General features: G+C 31.0%; 1 protein-coding gene across 3 annotated transcripts in view; it reads left to right on the top strand.

Moving 5' to 3' along the window:
* The window catches only part of LOC117101955 (myelin transcription factor 1-like), a 47,027-nt gene that overhangs the window by 10,314 nt on the left and 18,022 nt on the right, over positions 1-18,691 (top strand). For all 3 annotated transcript variants that reach the window (XM_033242085.1, XM_033242086.1, XM_033242087.1), the window contains exons 4-8: positions 1,667-1,729; positions 5,717-7,227; positions 10,298-10,385; positions 12,570-12,610; positions 15,068-15,095. In XM_033242085.1, coding sequence (XP_033097976.1) covers positions 1,667-1,729; positions 5,717-7,227; positions 10,298-10,385; positions 12,570-12,610; positions 15,068-15,095 — 1,731 coding nt within the window. The remainder of the gene's footprint in view (positions 1-1,666; positions 1,730-5,716; positions 7,228-10,297; positions 10,386-12,569; positions 12,611-15,067; positions 15,096-18,691) is intronic.

The raw sequence follows: 18,691 nt of genomic DNA on the forward strand, positions 1-18,691 counted from the left end.
TTCACCACCACTGTGTTACTGAGGGTGCACTTCATTGCAACTTCCATGGCATAACTATGGGTATTACTGTACATATTTCCAAAGAGAACAGTTCTCTTTTTCCCAATAAAAAAGATAGACAATAACAATCTTAATTGCAAACAGTACCATTGTTTTTGGCTTTTGTAAGATGTTGATTAAGTCATGTAGTAAGGTCTTTGCCATATGGCTTTATGTACTTTGTTCAAATATATTAATTCTGAGCTTCAATCAAGATTGATTATTGTAGTATGGAATCAACTTGAGGAGTTTATGCGCCAAACTAAACAGCTTAATGTATTCTGAGTATTCGACTTTTTTATCGGTTGAAAGTTTGTTTGCTTGTGTGTCTATCAAGCATTCGGTTTGGCTATATAAGTTGTCGTGTAAAACCACATCTAATAAAAGCTCCCGAGTGCTATTGAGTGTTTTGAAGGCTTCCACAAAAGAAATGGTTTAGTTAAGTTAGAGTTGAAGTCTGAAGAACATCTGGTGAATCTAATGATTTTATTGATTGCACTGTCATCATGTTTTGATACTCAACATTTTTATAGTAAAATTTTAAATTTTTAAATTGTATTCTTGTATATCATTATTGTATGCTACATAATACAATGCAAATAATTCTTTAAACATTGTTATCAGTTTGACTAAATAATGTTTGGTCAGCCTTTGAATTGTGTAGTATAGAACCCCGAAATTCAACCGCTGGCCCGAGGGCAAACTCAGGCCCGCCAAATGTTTTTTTATCCGGCTTGCACAACATCGCTAAACTTCCTTGCGTATTAGGGTTGTTTTTTTTTGGAAAATTTCTAGTGGTGGAAGGGTAGGAGATTTGTTGCATCCTCCACCCTTCCCTATGCCAACTGCATTCCCTCATTTTTACAAAACAAGGCTTATTATGATGTCGAAAAACCAAGGCTAATAATAGGCCTAGGCCTATTAGGAAGACTTGTAAGCCTATATAAAGTTGGGTGGGGCTGACATTTGAAAAATTGGAAGTAAAAATTTATGTCGGTCAGCCGTGGTCTCAATAGATTAAAAACTGGCCCCTAGCTATAAAGATTGAATACCAGGGGTATAGAACCTATAAGGCTACTATCCTCATTAAAAAGAAACCAAACACATCTTACAAAATATGCATTATTATATGTTTATTAAGTAAATAATTAACAACTAAATAATTTTATAGTGGATAAATTCAAGATGGGTCCTGGGGAATCTGCTTGCTTTATATTAAACAACTGGGAAGAACAGTGGAACAAGGAATGGTAAAATTTTCTTTCCCCTAAATATAATCTGATAGTACTATGACAAATGCAGTATCACCAGGAGGAACGACACAAAGACAGATGGAACCACTTTTGAGTTTAATGACAATTGCTGTTGTTCAAAACAGGAGTAGGAAGGACAATATTAAGACTGTCCAACTCACTTTGCCATTAGTGTTGAGCTGATAATTCTGTGGCAAACGCTGTGTATTACACAACAGCAGAGGGAGGGACAATGCAAGGAAGCATGGAACTAGTTTAAGTGTTCACCTGATAATACCATACACAACAAATGCTTTAATACTTGCTGAATACTTAAATCTAGAATGTTTACCAGATTGTGTGTGAATTTAACAGGTGTTAATATTTTCCTGCAGGTGTCCGACGTATGGTTGCGATGGCTCCGGTCACGTCAGTGGAAAGTTTGCCAAACATAGAAGGTATGGTATTGACTCTGGCTTTGTATGTTAATACCCCATTCTACCCATAATATATGCTTTGATGATGAGAGTTAAGCCAATTTTACTATCATTTATTTTGTATGTGTTTCAATTTATTTCACATACTTTAATATTATTTTTGAGTAAGATATCGTTGTTCAGCAAGTTCAAACCAACTTGTAAGAGTTTGTAAGAATAGTGTCCAAAGTTCATTCTAATGTTCTACTGATGCGTATACTTGGTCAAGGTTCATAGTATAGTAACAACACCACTTTCAAATTATTCAATTTGATGGATCATCAAAGCTGTTAACTTTTATGACAAAAAAAAACCCGGTTTATGCTAATTGATAGCTTACTGTATACTGTATGAAAATGAAATAGTTCTGAAAATGTTGATTTTAATGTGTATTTTTAAAAAAGAAATTATAGCTGAATTTTGATAGCATTTATGATTCAACAAAAATGTAACCGGTAATTGTTTTTACAGTAACTGATGTCCATATTTTTTATCAACATGTAATATTCAACAAGGGTGATTCTTTCAATGAAGATGATTATAATTTCAACCTACAGTAGATGCATTATATAATCAGTCAGTTTATTAGTCCAAGTAGTTAAAGGTGTTCTTGAATGTTAATAAAGTCTCAATTATGTTTGTCCATGATTGAATCCTGGACTTAGGGATTAGAAGGTAGTCATCTTAACTGCCAAGCCTCAGGTTCCTGTATGGGAACAGTAATTTTTTTTTTTTTAAACTTCCATTAGAAAATTATAATATAAGAATCTAAATTAAAAGTAGTAACCACAACAAACAGTTTGCATAATGAAACTGAACCTATGATTAGATATTCTCCAAATCCTCTTTACTCATCAAGTTCTCTGTAAAGCAATTAATATGTCCATTATAATAATTGAGTGCTATTGGGTAAGCCTCATCTCTGATGCATGCTCAAATTCTTGATGATCTCCGATGTCATTTCAATTTGTAAAAACCCTTCAAGAGCCACAAGTAATCAGTCTGTGGAGTCTGCTGGAAGAATCCAAAACTCTCAATTACCTGTTCATTAGTAAGGATGCTACTAGGAAAGATTATAAATGCCTTGGATTAGTTCTGTTTTAAATTTTCACTGAGTAATTATATTAGCTTACAGGGGCGGATCCAGAATTTTTCAAACAGGGGGAACAACCTATTCAGAATAGATAAGTGAGTAATGGCATAACGTGCCCCCTCCCCCCCACTGGATTCTCCCCTGGCTAATGTAGTTTTCAATGAGAAAAATCTGTGAGCGTGGGGCAAAATTGACGCCAAACGAGATTCTAACCCAGACTGCATGTATAAACCATTGTAATATGGTTTAGAGTCTAGTTGTATGGGTAATACATACTCAAGCACATTATAATTTTATCATTTTTAGATAAGGTCGTTTTTTCATGTGTTAATAGTATAATATGCAGTAGTGTTGTAGTTGGTCACTATAATGTTAACACACAATTGACGTTTGTAGGCCTATTGTGTTTTATATGATATATTAATTTATTTTTTATTATTTAAATACTTCGTGAAAATTCAAAACTCCAGCATCTGCAAATGGACATACCATACAATTAAGCTTTAAGACATTGTATATATATAATACAGTATTTATTTGAAGGCCTAAATTAAGTTATGAAAATAACACAAAACCTCTAAATGTGTTAAGTTCATCCTGTTACTTTGGTAAAGATAAAACTTGTCGACTAATAAGATGGTTTTCTGTATTTCTTAAAGAAAAGAATGTAGGCCTAAGCCATTGCTTGAAAAAATGGTTGGTAGGCATTACAATATAATTATGTATAAGACGGAAAGTGCTAGTTTATACCGCTTTGTGTAGCTTCTAAGTTTGTGCGATATAAACGACTAGCACTTGATCACGGAATATAATCATTGACATTTAATCCGTGCTTACTCCGTCTCAATCTGATCCATTTTCAAGAATGGATTTTCAAATCTAAATTTATAGCAGCACAATTATATCACACATTCGTGTATCTGTAATGTCATCATTTTCGTGTGGTGGAATATTTTTACTCCATGAATCTACTGTTTTACTATCAATAAAAAATTGTCATTGTCACTGCGGTCATCAACATTACTGTCATTATCATTTATTAGCATTATTATTGCCAATATTGCCTTCATCTCTATCATTGTCATTATTATTGTCATCATTATTATTATCATCGTCATATCATTGTCAATGTTGTTATTATCGCACAGTCTTCTTTATGATATCAATATCATTATCAATTAATCAGCCAATCAATCACTCCATTTATATGGCTCCATTCCAACAGTGCTGTTCATAATCATTACAGTCACCTCCGGTGCCAATTCCTGCAACTTTTTTTTGTAGTCTTTTATTTATTAAGTGTTTGCTGAGTACAGGAAGCAGAACTGATATGTCCAATATCCAAGTCTGATATTGACTACCCGACAGCATCTTACTTAATTTATTTCTCTGACCCATGTTCAACAGCAACACTTTTTTGTTAAAGTCTTTTGCAATAGAAAGTAATTTATTAGCAACCAATTCTGTATTATGAAGGAACAATTTCAGTGGCTTACCTTCTCAAAATATTCCTAAAACAATTTTCAAAGCTTGAATTTTATATTTTGAAAAAAACAGATTACTTACAACAAATTAATTGCAGGTTTATGTGTGAATTTTCATTTATATGCATTACTTCTCTTCCGGTGTCATTAACTGAGGAGTCTGACATGCCACCATTAAATATTATGCATGAACAAGACAAATATTAATAGTTTTTACTCCTTAAGTTACTGTGTTATTAGCAAAATTTCTACCGATATTCCAAAATACTCTTCAGAGGCTTATGGTATTTTTGATACATATCTATTCATGTTCATGAATAACTTAAAAGGTCAAGGTATTAATTTGGAATGACTGTATCTGGATGTAAACTACAATAACTATATACATTATTATACACAATGTATTATCAAGTGTTGGCCTGCACTTTTCTTTGAGTCATTAAAATAGATAGCAAAGTGTGGAATAACACAGTATTATTACCAATTCTAGACCACACTTTGGAAAATTGAAATAGATGGTACAGTGTTGATAGGATATAGCAACTATTACACAGTGCTATCCACAATTTTCTTTGTTTGCTACAAAGCAAAATGTCATAAGTGCCATAAGAAGGAAACTTAAGTAAAACAAACCATTATACTGTGTCATCCATTTTATTTCCAATTAATCTTCTTTATAGACACTTTTTTTTTCATTTCACTTCTAACATAAAGGAAGGACATTTCAAGAATATCCATAAAGCATTTAATCCTATAGTGTCTGTTCCTCTATGTACATTTCTTATGAATATAGCTGCACTTATTTTCATCAGGACAGGCTAAATAATTACAACATAGAATAACATAGCTGTTGTTCTAAAGGTTTGAGATTACATACTGATGGTTAAATATTGTTCAATAGATTACTAAATTAGATAAAGTTGTATTTACATTGACTTTATAATGGAACATGAGGATATGTTCAATGTTTTCACTGCAAAAGGCCAATTTCCTAAGAAGATTTTGACATTGCTCCCTTTGCTTACCTGTTTATTTACTGCTCCATATTTTTCATCGTTTCCTGGTAGTAAAATTAAAATAAGGCTAAAAAAAATGTTCATGGTATTTTCAACCTGAAATCTTGAGAATCTAGAGTCATATTTCTTAATAATTTTTTTTTTGTATGATGTTTGACAGTTCCACTTGTTATGATTTAATTAATTTGACCATCTGTACATCTGTTCTTAGCTCTAATAAGAATATAGATGACTTTCATGAATTAAAATTCATATTACCTTTTTTGGTGGAAACAAAAAGTTGATTTCATCATTACTATATAAGCTGATGGTGAGGTCAGAAAATTTGAATTGCATTCAAAATTGTTGTTACTGGTACTTTTTTTAATCTTCACAGTGTTTCTGCATGCCCTGTAGCAGCAAAGAAACGTAAAATAGAAACAGATACAGCATCATTAGAACCAGCCAAGAAAACAAAACGTACACCACGAAGGAAAGGTAATGTACGGGATGAAGATGACACCGAGGATGACAACGGCTCTCTTGTAAACAGTGTAGAAACAGAGGAAACAAATTCCACATCTTCACAAGATGAGGATGCTCAGACTAAGTGTAGTCAACAAGCGATAGTGAATCTTCAGAGAATTATTGATAATGTTACTGCGGAAATTGATCAGGGAAAATCGGACAGTAACAATGACGACCTAAAAGCAGGTGAGAACCCAGATTTTACAAAGATAAACGGAACTGATGAACTTTCCACAAAAGAAGTTGATATAAATGAACCCAGTGAAATTAAAGATTTATGTGTTGAACAAGTTGATGAGGATTTACCCCAACTAGATGCTGTCGAAGAAGTTGTTGAGAATCAGGACCGTCCCCCTGGACCACCGCAACTTCAGAAGGAGCTGGACATTTTAGATGGAGAGGAAACAAATACAAATGTTTTAGAAACTGTTGAGGAAAACCAGGAACCTGTGCTTCTAATGGAAGAACCTGAAATGAATTTGCAGGAAACTGGTTTTATGGTGGCAGAGGATGCTGAAGAATTTGAGAGTAAAGACCTTGATGATGTCAGGGATTTAGAGGAAGATGCTGAAGATGTTGGAGCTCTTTTGGTAGAAGCGCCTCCTTCGGAAGATGAGGTTGAACAGCAGGTGGGAGATTTTGAAGAGGAAGAACCCGGTGAAATGGTCATTGATGAGGACATGACTGAAGAAAATGTGGAAGGAATAAAGGAGGAAAATGTTGGTAAACAAGAAGAAGCAATTAGTGTTCCAAATTACTTACGACAAATGAGTGAACAATTGTCAGAGGAATTAAAAGAAAAGAAAGAAAAAGAGGAGCAGAGTGATACTCTGAACAAAGGTTCCATAGATAATGAGGAAGACTTGGAACAATCTTGTAATCTTGTTATTGATGAAGTACCAATCAAGAAAGAGCTCGACATTGCAATAGTCCAGTATGACCATGCCGATGATGAAGAGTCTGGGTCCGAATCACAGGAGACACTTGAACCAAGGAGTTCATTACAGGCCATCCAGGAAAACATAGATGCCTTAAACCAAGGCAAGGACATCAAACCACTGATGATTGCCGAAGATGTGGAAGATGAGCAGGAGAATGAAGATGAAGATATTGAGAGATTACCAGATGAAACCGAGGAAGAGCACATTGTTCGACAGTTGAAGATCGAGATGAAAGATGGTCCTGCGCTGGTGAATGGCAAAGCCGATTCCATAGACGAAGACGGTGCTGAAACACCAAATTCTGATGCTGTTCTTAGTGTTGATCAAGAGGTGGAGGGCACTTCTGGAGCGGATGATGTAATCAAGGTTCCAACCGTAAGACCATCATCGTCAGGCCTTCAAGAGAGAGAAAAACCAACCACATTAGCACAGGCTATTGGTAAGTCATCCTCCATTTTCTATAAGCATACGCATTCAAGATTCAACCCTGCACATAAATTTATTGATCACACTGTTACATACATACTCACTATTATATACACATCATTAAACATCAATTAAACTGATTGAATTAACATCACTAAGCCTATACCTACAAAATAGACTAAAATACATTATTCAAGATACTACACATCCTCAAACCACATCATTATAAACAAGTCTGGCAGTTGACATGATATAGTGCATTTATGTTATGAAGTGGCAGTGTATTTTTAAAAAGTGGATGATGAGAAAAATATGTTCAAATTATAATAACCATGTTTTTGTATCAAAAGATACATCTACCACAACTAATCATTGCCTTCCATCTCTCACTTCTTCATAGGTAATTGGTAGAATCAGTTTTATTGATAAGAGCATATGATAAGAGTATAATGTTCTGCAAACATGTTTCTTTTTCTCTGTTTCTACCTGTTTATTCTTTTCATCACAGTATGAAAAGAGAATTTGATGCATATACTATGTATGTTATTTAAAAATCAGTGTATGTGAATCCAAATAATCTATTTAGAATTAAATTATTAATGAAATATGTTGAATGTAATAATATTATAAGTCATTATGTAGTGTTTAAGGAACAAATTAGAACAAGAAAATAAGACACTGTGTAATAATATACTTGTATCATTATGATAATAATAATAACTAATCAACTCCTTCAAATTTGCATACTAAAATTGTTCAAATACCAATTGAAAAGAGGAAAAATGGTTATGTTTGCTCTAACAGCATTTATTTTGAATAGTTATCTCTTCAACAAAACATTTGCTATTCAAAAAATTATGATATTGTAATTAACCTTCTTGACTTGTTGTAAATCATACTGTTTTCGATCAAACTTCAAAGAAATCATCTCCGTTGGTGAATGCCGCTCGAAATTAGCTAGCATGCACGCACTTAGCATTACTGAGTATGCATACCATCTGCACATAGAAATTTGACATTCTTTGCTAATAATTCTAAACTTTTGTGATATAATGTTCAGGTGCAATTTGTCACCAGTGTAATAAAAAGACACTTAGGTTTAAATGATGATATTAAAATGTCAATTTCTTGTGCTTAGACAGGCCTTGTTAATTGAAAGGTTTAATATGTACATTTATTTTTGTAACATTAGAGGAAGGGGTAGCCTGGAGGTAGATGCTTGATTTTTAATACCATTATATTTCGACCGTTTTTATATCCCTTTCAAGTCAAACCCCTAAGACAACTCAACCCCTCAAGTCTCATAACGAGATGTTACTTTATAGAAAATTGAGTGTACCAAATGATTAGAGCTTCACTGGATAGAACACTCTCTTTGTACAGATCACACTTGACTTCTTTATTTTTAAATTTCTACCTGTTTCAAATTTCTGCAAATGTTACTAAAAGAAACATCCCTGTAATATAATATGAACTCTTCCAGATCATTACAATGCATTAGAGGCAACAGTTTTCAACAGAACACCTCATTATAGTGCAATTGTTCTAATGTTTATTGTGATGGATTTATTCATAGTGAAGATTATTTTATTATTGTTTTATTATTTATTGATGATGTAATAGAACTACCTTATTTCTTTTGTTTGAGAAGGTATTAATGAATGTTTAATGGGGTAAAGAATTTCATGATGAATTATGACTAAGAATTAAGTTGTCAGGACAAAGTGTGCAATCAAATTAATTATTTATCACATAAAAAACAAAATTATTTAATACAGGTAGTGAAAATTCAGCTGTGAAAGAAATTTAAAAAGTCTAAAATTGTCAATGATGGTGAGAAGGGGAAAAAAGACAAAATTTAATGTTGTAAAAAATATGAAAAAAAAATTGGTTGATGATTTAAAAAAGGGAAAATTCCTCAACATATCTAAGTCTATATATCCATTGAAAAATGGATATAAAGACAATATTTAGTTATGATCACATAAAGGGAAAAACCAAATGTTGCTTTTGTGGTTGAAAGGTGAAAATAGGTTTAAATTTAGAACATGAAAATAAAAAAAGATAATAAATAGATTAACCTGGTGATGATGTTAACTCTGATATAGTGGTAATAATAATATAGTGTCAAACATGTTCGTGATTGTGATGGTGTTGACAGCATGAATGTTGATGAGAATAATGACAGTGCTGGAAATGATTTGTCTGTGACGATAGAGATGGTAGTGGCGTGATAACCAATCCCTCCAAAACAGTAGCTTGAACCTTAATGTACATATTAATAAATGTAATATTTGTAATATGATATTCTGTTTGGCGTACTTTGATAACTAACAAAGGTTTCATGTTATTCACAACTTGTTAATCAATATTATTAGAATGATATTTTACTGGTAGTTAGGATCCTATTAAATTTCGCACCTGGATTTTATGTAAATAAGTTTCTTTTCAATAAAGTAATTCGCTCGCTAAGGTATTAAAGTTATGATGGTGCCATACATTGGCTTATTAATTGATTTTTTGGTTTACACGCATACCATTAACAAGTGAACTTATATACTTTTTGTCATCTACTTGTTATTATTGTCATCAGCTGTTTGTTGATATTGTCATCATCTGCTATCTCAAAATTTCTATTATGTATTTCATCATGGAGATTGATATTCATGGAATTCATAGCTAAATTTGGATATATTAACAGAGTAAAAATATTTTACATTTACTATACATAATAAATTTTTAAAAAAACCAAAAAACCATAACCATAAATAACTAATAATTAATCGTACATTGTAAAAATGCCAAACTACCAACTAGTTCAGACTAAACATTGTCCCAGGTCATTTTTCCACCTCTTTTATATTTCTCCCCCCCCCCCCACCATTTTACCATGAGGCCAATATATACTGCTCAACGTACAGTTAGATTCTGTGGCCTTTCTCTGCGGACCCAATTACTAGATATTCTGAGATATCAATTTTATTTATTAATATATATTCTGCATTTTTTTTTACCAAGTTATTTACAACTACCATGGCTGGTAAATTACAAGTAATTTGACAGAAGTACTTCTTTTTCTATAGAAATGTTGAACATGGAAGGAAGCAAGTGTCCAACACCAGGTTGTGATGGTTCAGGTCATGTGACTGGACTGTACCATCATCATAGGAGGTAGGCTCTTTTTAAACAACTTGTAGTATTAATATTAAAACCTCAAAATCTGCCTTGGTACAAATTTATTTTAATTTACCTATTCAGTTTCCTAACATCATTCGTTCCCTGTTAATTAACAATAATAATAAAAATATTACTTGTATTTAGAAACATCTCAAAATATCCATCAAAAATTAAATCAAATATCCTAAAAAGACTAACATAGAAACTTAGTACACTGTAGTATGTGTTGTACAAGTGACATTATCACTCCGATGTTCAACCTGAGTTGTAAGACAAAATTAAAGTATTTGCACACTGGTTGAGGACTTACAATTACATTGCAGTATAGTATACTTAATTTAGTATTACTTTTTCTAATTTCACTTCTGTTATTCAGTAAATATTGTAGGCCTAGCTCTAATTCTTGAACTACCTAATTATGTACTCCCAATCCCATAAGCATTTCCACATGAGTGCACACACAACTTGTGCCAACATTGCCAAGATAAACCAAAGAGCTTCTCATGTTATTACCATATTCCCTAGTTGCTGTGGTAGCGGAACGGAACTCGCGTAAAACGTGTAAAAACAACCGCTCAGAAGTCATGAATAATCCCCTCGAAGCGGGTTGCAGTGTTTCAATCAGCCTGGGTTGTGTTGGTTTAATCTCAGTTATACTGTCTCTTTGCCTAGATCGTTGATTCACATGCTACATATGATTATATGAGCCATTGGGCAGATCAAGAAAGCAATCATGTAATAATAAATAATGTTAATTGAATTTCACAGGAGGTACATACATATATAGGCGAATATCCTATTTAAGTATTCAAGTCTAAATATATGATTGTCTATATTTATTAGATTGATCTTTCTATCTTTAAATGTCATCAATAATACTTTTGTTAGAAAAAATATTCTTAAAAATTACAAAATTGTGTTATTAAATTCAGTAATAAATTTGGGGCAAAAGTGTGTGTTTTTTTTTAAATTATTATTTTGATTAATACATTGGATTGCTTATTTGAAAGTCCTGATTAAACTAGTTATCAATTTCTAATGAGAGTAAAATTAGCTTTTGCTGATTTAAAGATAAATAACTTATCTTAAATTCTGTAATACCATTTGGGACTTTTTAAAGAAATTTTGATTAATATATTGGAGTTACTTATTTGAAAGTACTTATTAGACTAGTTATCAATTTCCAATTGGAAACAGAAAAATTAGTGATTTAAAGACTTTAATATGAAAATCCATAACTTAATCACAGCCATTTCAAATTTATATGTTAAAGAATAATTATATGAGTGGTAATATTTATGCATCCAAGTTGGCAAAAAAAATATTTTCTCTTTCCCTAATTTCCAATTGAATGTTAATAACTTAGATATAAGCAAGAAATTCAATTAAATTTATTGTTGGAAGTTTATTCAACATAGACAGCACACTATGCTTTATCTTTAAATAGGTTATTTTATAATTCTCAAAAGTGTCGCGGCTTCGTCGTTATAGTATAATATTGCTATTATTGAAAATTAATTTGCATGCAAATTCGAGCCAGGATTGAATAAACCTTGGGAGGTCTCATTATGAGGCTTAGGGAGTGGCGTTGGTTTCAGAAGTGAGAACAAATCATTTTTATTTTTATTATTGTGTGGTACGAGGGCAAGCATCGTAACAACTAAGTTATGAACCTACTCCACTAAGAACTTTTAGTATAAAATGTTTGGAGTGTGTATGTGCAATCCTGTTTGGATATGAGTACAGCTCTACATATTTAAGCATACACCAGAATAATTTATTGGTAACTCGCTAGTGCAGTCATCTCCACATTCCTATTCTCCCTTTTTAAGATGAGCACACCTGATGTAATACAGTTGTACAGTACTTCACATTATGTTTTTTTTAATTAATATTTTATCATATTTTAATATTTTACTTTAATCTCATTTTCTTTCATAAAAAGCAATTATCTTGGGTTAGTCATTACATCATGTCTTTATAATCAAAAAGCTAATAATTTAATCAACTCTGTAGGTTAGTTTTATGTAGTCAAATTTATTTTCTGGATGGGACACACTCTGAAAACATAGTTGAAATAAAAATCATAAATTCACACTTACAGTTTATAGTGCAATCATGGAACCCAATATACTTTTCTAAGGAGAAAAAATAAATAAATTTTTTGTCATTTACTAGTTTATCTGGTTGCCCACATAAGGACAAGATTCCTCAAAAATGTAAGTATAAAACAAAATATTGATATTCATTTTATGTTGTGTTTTTTACACTTAGTTGAGTTTTGTTAAATTTACAGTGTTCTATGAGGAACTGAACTAATATTTGTTCAACTGTTGCTGGTAATAATTCATATTTACTCTTTTTCTTGATTTAATAACTTTATTAAAATTTAGGTATTAAATTTATTTAAATGAATATGTGGCATATTATATAAACACAATGGCCTTAATGTCAACACAACCCTCCAAGAAGCTCTTATCTTTTCTACAATTTGCACTCTGCATTTTAATGACAACAGAATAAATGAATAATAGTAATAATGAAAGGAAAATATCCCATTTATTCTGTAAAAAATGAGAGTAAATAATAAAAGTAATAATACTTTATAATACATTTCATATCTTAAGAGATCCAATGCACTGAATTGCAGAAAATTAATCTTTCAGAACTGCAACTCTTTGTGTGCTCCCCTTTCCCTGTTCTCCTTGTTTCAAAAATCTAGATCTGTCTATTTTTTTATTTCATTTCATTTATTTGGTCCAAAGAACATTAAAACTGACAAACACAAAATCACAAAATTACAGAGTGAGGAAAAAATAACACTCAGTTGGCCGGACAGGATTGCCAAAATGTGAACCTATCACTGTCTATTGGCTCTCTGATGCCAATGAGAACGTAAATTAAATCAGCATAAAATAATGTAGTAGTGATTACAAACTGCTGTTCTGCCATTGTTCTATATACGATCCCACTTAACAACAGTAATTAATATATTGATGTATGCTATGTTACTGTAAATATGCTTGAAAATGGTTAGGAAATGTTAGCAATTCATCATTAACCCCAGGCTAGAGCCTGCAGAAATTTACAGAATTTTAATAACAATTGAAATCTCTCTTGCTGTTATTCTTTCTGTTGCTCCTGTATTTTAACTATTAGTTACTCATTACTTCTTTCTTCTTCCATCAGTTTCAATTGCTTTCCCAATTTCTCTTGGTTTTCCTGTTATAGACTCTTTCTTTCTTTAATTCCTGGTACTCATTTTTTTTCAAATTCTTATTTCTTTGGTACTGTGAAAGAGGAAATTTGGTACCACAGAAGTTTAGTTTGGCCAGGATTTTTTCAAAAACCCTATTAAACAAATTTAGAGGTATAGCTATAGTGCAAAAACAGTGAATTACGATTAATTTTTTGTAAACACACACACATAGGACTGATCTTGGAAATATTGGTTATCCCCGTTATTTCTTCCATTGAGATGATATTTGGCCACCATATTTGCAATATTTTCTTATGCGTGTGCTGATATTTGCCTTTAGAATGAACACTCCCATAATGATTACATTCAATAAACTTTGCAAAATTAATTATCTTAGTAGAATTAGATAGTGGGTTACTCTAATTAATGAAAGAAAAAAAAAACAAGATGATGTAGTGCACCAGCTGGTTGAGGGTGAACTAAATTCTCGCATTGTATGGTTATCCAATCCATCAGTTTGTTGACACTGTTACATGACGCATCACATGACAATCATATAATAATAATAATAATGGCTTCTTGTAAGGTGCACGTATCCATCTCAGAGAGCTGCTCGCGGCCCTATTTCCACTTGCAAAGAGAAACAGCCTTTTCTGCATTTCATTTATTATATTTATAAAGGTTAATTCATTTTATATAAATTTTCTTTTTATTTATTAATTTATTTATTTTATTTATTTTTTAAATACTTAAATACATATTATCAACTTAACTACAGAGAACAGGCAAAACAAGCGCAAGATCTTAGAGGGTCATCCATCCATGGCTACTCTGTCACCCACTCTGTCACGTTCTTGAACTTATACTTCTATAATATATATTATAGAAGTAGCCATTTGGCTCTGAGAACTGAGAAAGTTTAATATTTTGTTTTTGATCAAAGTGAAAGTTTGGTGTGTTTCAGTATTACATATCTATGCTTTTGGACATTTTTTTTTTTCATCACTGTGCTCTTACTGTGGAAATTAAAGTTAATTGTAACTAGTATTGTAAACAAAGGGAAAATCTACCTGTTCTAAAAGTGAATATTTTCTGTTTATAACATTTAGGTCTCTAGTTTTTTTTTTCTGTCCTTTGATATATATTAATAAGTAAATGTGCATCATCAGCAACAGTTGAATTAATGTAGGTAATAAAAATATGTTTTTGTTTTTAATAAAGATGATATTTTTAAATAATTATAATTTAGTTTTATATTGTTTTCCTTTTTAATTTTGAATTATGTGTTACTAAATTGATATTCACAACCTTGCATAATGTATGTTCATTGCTTAATATAAATGGTATTCTATATAATATACATTGTTATCTATAATTTATATTTTTATTTTCATGTTTAATTATAAATATTTAATTCCTAACCTAATTGTGTTTGTTGGTTTTTCCTCTTTCTCTGTTTTGCTTTCACAATTTGCAGTACTTCAGATCCACGACCAAGTATTAAAGTAAGCATACACTTGTTCAATTAACATTTTAACTTTATTAAAGTTATACTGTCTGCACACGATAAACTTTGAAAAAAAAAATAGCATCAAAACAATTTAATTTTTAATGGTATTATTAAGCTAGTAACACTCTCAGTTACACAAAGTAAGCAACTGAAATATTTAATTATATTTTTAAAGTTTATTCTGGTCAAAGACAGTGTATCTTTAAAGGCTTTTCTTTCTAATATGATGTTTAAAACTATTCTTTTTATTTATATAATAATCATTTTAGAAATGTAATATTCATTCAATTCTGTATCCTTGGCTGGGGTTGTTGAGGCCTCACTGATGAAGTCCTGACAACCTCCCGCCATTGGCCGCGGTCGTACAATGTTAACACAGTAGTATTAATTTCAAATATTAATCCTGCTGTATGTTCTTTGAGATATTTCTGTAAAAAAGCTCTCATAATATTACACTAAAGAATAGATACACTTATTCATTGAGTACTGGGGTAGAAGAAGTAATTGCTTTGGTCTGTTAGGTTTTAGATCAAAATATTACCCACAATTCCCTGAGCAATAATATGAATGGTTGCAAAGCAAAATTTGACCAGATTTCTTTAATATCACAATTGATAAGCTGGTCCCTGATTGCTTAGTTTGATATTCCATGAAGATGGAAAGTGTATTCTGGACTTTGTTTAGAATATTATATTTTTGTTGAGTATAATTTTATGAAAAGCTGACAGCGAGTCATTGTTTTTATGTGCTTACTATGTCCTTGTCTGCATGTAATATTGATTACTTTATTTCTCTCCCTGTGGTTCATCTTTATTATAATCAATTTATAAGTGCATTTGCGATCCTTGGGTTTGGTTACCACGGCATTTTCTAATGCTTTTTTTCACTTCTAGTTGATATACTTCACTGTATTACTTCTAACTGAAATTTTATTATTCCATTTTAGATAGAAAAAGATATTTTTTTTAAATCAAATTTTAGAAGAAGGGAACTATTAAATTATTATCAAAAACATACTGTTCTTATTTTCTAATTGAAAGTATTCTTTTAAAAACAATTATCTTTTTGGAACTCAACATTTAAATTTAAAGAATATGGCAAGCAAAACATTTAAATTTAAACATAAAAAGTGTACTTTTAAAAGATACTCTATGAGCAATTATTCATCAGAAATATTGATTTGACCTTTAAAAGTGAGTACTATTAGAATATGACAGGTTAAGTGAAGTTTTTGGGTTTGAAGAGAAATTACCTTGAAAAAATGTATATGGTTTCTCCTTTTTATTAATCAATTAATTATTTAAATTATTAATATCAGACAATTAATTTGATTGATCAATTGTCAAATCTTTTAATCATTCAGAAAGTGTATTGATTTGCCATCAGGACATGGATGACTTCCCTTAAGTAGAAATTCATTGAAATTTAATATAGATATTTAAAAAAAAAATAAAATGTTTTTTTTTAATATTAATTTATTATGCTAAATATTTTATATTCTGATGTCAGTTTAATTTTATATACATACTCTTATTTTAGACCCACTAGTATCATATATTTAATAAATAGGAAGTTGAGCCTATAAAAATATGAATAATTTTTTTTATAATTATTGTTTTTATTACAATATTTGTATTGTTTTTATGGATTGAAATATAACTTGTTCTTTAAATATTATTACTATTGTTCAAATTTAAATGTGAAAATTTAAGTCTAGGAACTTTTTTACTTGATGTTTATGTTTAAAATATTTAACAATCAATTGTATCTTCAATCAACAGGGTGTATACAGTATTCTGTATTGTATGCATTAAAATATGAAAATAAACAAATGTTAAAATTGTACCGGCAAAAATATGATGGCAAAAATAAACTTCCATTTTGGCTTCCAACTAAAAACTGTTATGTCTATGATAAGTGTATGATAGTGTAGTCTGTTTACCCAGGTTAAGTGAAACAAAGACAGTAATGCAAGTTGCAACAAAGCTTTCAAATCACTAGGCTATAGTTTGTCAAGTCATCAAGCCTTGAAGTGCCTCCATTTTGAAACCATTTGTCTGCCTGTTAATCATCTTCTAGTTCACAAACTTCTTTCACCACACTTTCACACTTTATTGTCACTACTCAAACCTCTTACTGGCCAAGATTTCTAAAGCATCGAATTAGGCGAAAATATCCAATATGAAATTGATTGATAATTATTGGACCCCTGAACAGGATGAATATTTCATTAGGGTTGTTGCGACAAAAACTTAGCAAAGTTCCTATGTTTTGTTTTGTTTTTTTTTTGCCTCAAAAATAATTTATAATTTTGATAGCGATGATAAACCATTCATAACCAAGTTTCTGGCGAGAGATGTAGTTAATCAATAGTCAGTGTCAATCGTAACTTCCATTTTAGACAAACATTTTATATTGTGATATTTAGTGAGTATGCAAAAAAAACCCAGTTTTTTCATTAGAGCCGTATTCGCTATAAAAGCGTAAATAGTAATTGGATAATTTCTCATTTACAGCAAGATTATGGTCATAACGTAATGGGTCTACCAGAAAAATTGGAAAGAAATAAAAATGTATTCCGAGGATGAATGAATGAATATTCGTCAATTAAAATCAATAAAATAAAAGCCTTTTGTAAATGTGAGCTTGTGATTGTTGGCAGCAAGCCTCAGGGACCATCTGCAAAAGTTCAAACTATCTTATATTTAACCTGAACTGATCATAAACAACTTTGTTCATGGGATCTCCTTGGAAAATTCAATGACTTGCTATCATTCTTTTTATTTTCTCCCCAAGTTTTTTTGTTTCCTTCCAAGAGAATGGAGTTTCTGGCTAATGATGAATAATTTTTCACTTGAATTATACTGTGTTTGTGAAAAATTTGCTGCTAAAATTCAACTCAGACATTCATCATCATCAAGCAATAAGTCACAAAAATTAGTCAATCAGATATTCATTCTATAAATTAAATATAGTATACAGACATTAATAAATGCAACTGTAAATAGAAAACTATAATTCATTATTTTTAATATTGAAGATACTCAATGTAGTTTTGTTTTGTCATTTACATAATAACTACCCACAAACAACCAATCAGCACATTGCATTATCCTACCACCTGTTTATTCAGCTCTAATATCACACAATTCAATAGGAATTAAATAGAACACAAACTAAGCCAATTTTAGATGTATGCACAAGAAGTCCCACTTGAGACATTCTATGCAAATATGTTCTTGAAACTTTGTATTAATTAAATGTTCTTGGATTACATTATTCAATAAAGTTACAAAATGAGAAAGTGAACAGAAATCTTTAAGACAACTTTGATTAGGGTTAACAAATTAACAAATATTTTTTTCTCATTGATATTCAAATATTAGTTATATTCCTTACTCTCTCTTCAGGCAAAGCCTCTGGTAATTAGTTTTGAATGGGTAAAGAATAGGTTTTTTGGTTATTGTTTCCTAAAGCAGACGCTATCCAGATGCGGATCCAGACTTTCAAAACCATGGAATCAAAAAAGCGTTAGGGAGATTTACCCATGTGGACCCCCACCCCGGTGGATCCACCCCGTTTGACCTATAT

Source organism: Anneissia japonica, unplaced genomic scaffold (assembly GCF_011630105.1).
Source record: "Anneissia japonica isolate Jap-2015-1 unplaced genomic scaffold, ASM1163010v1 scaffold997_len2565447_cov190, whole genome shotgun sequence".
NCBI lineage: Eukaryota > Metazoa > Echinodermata > Crinoidea > Comatulida > Comatulidae > Anneissia > Anneissia japonica.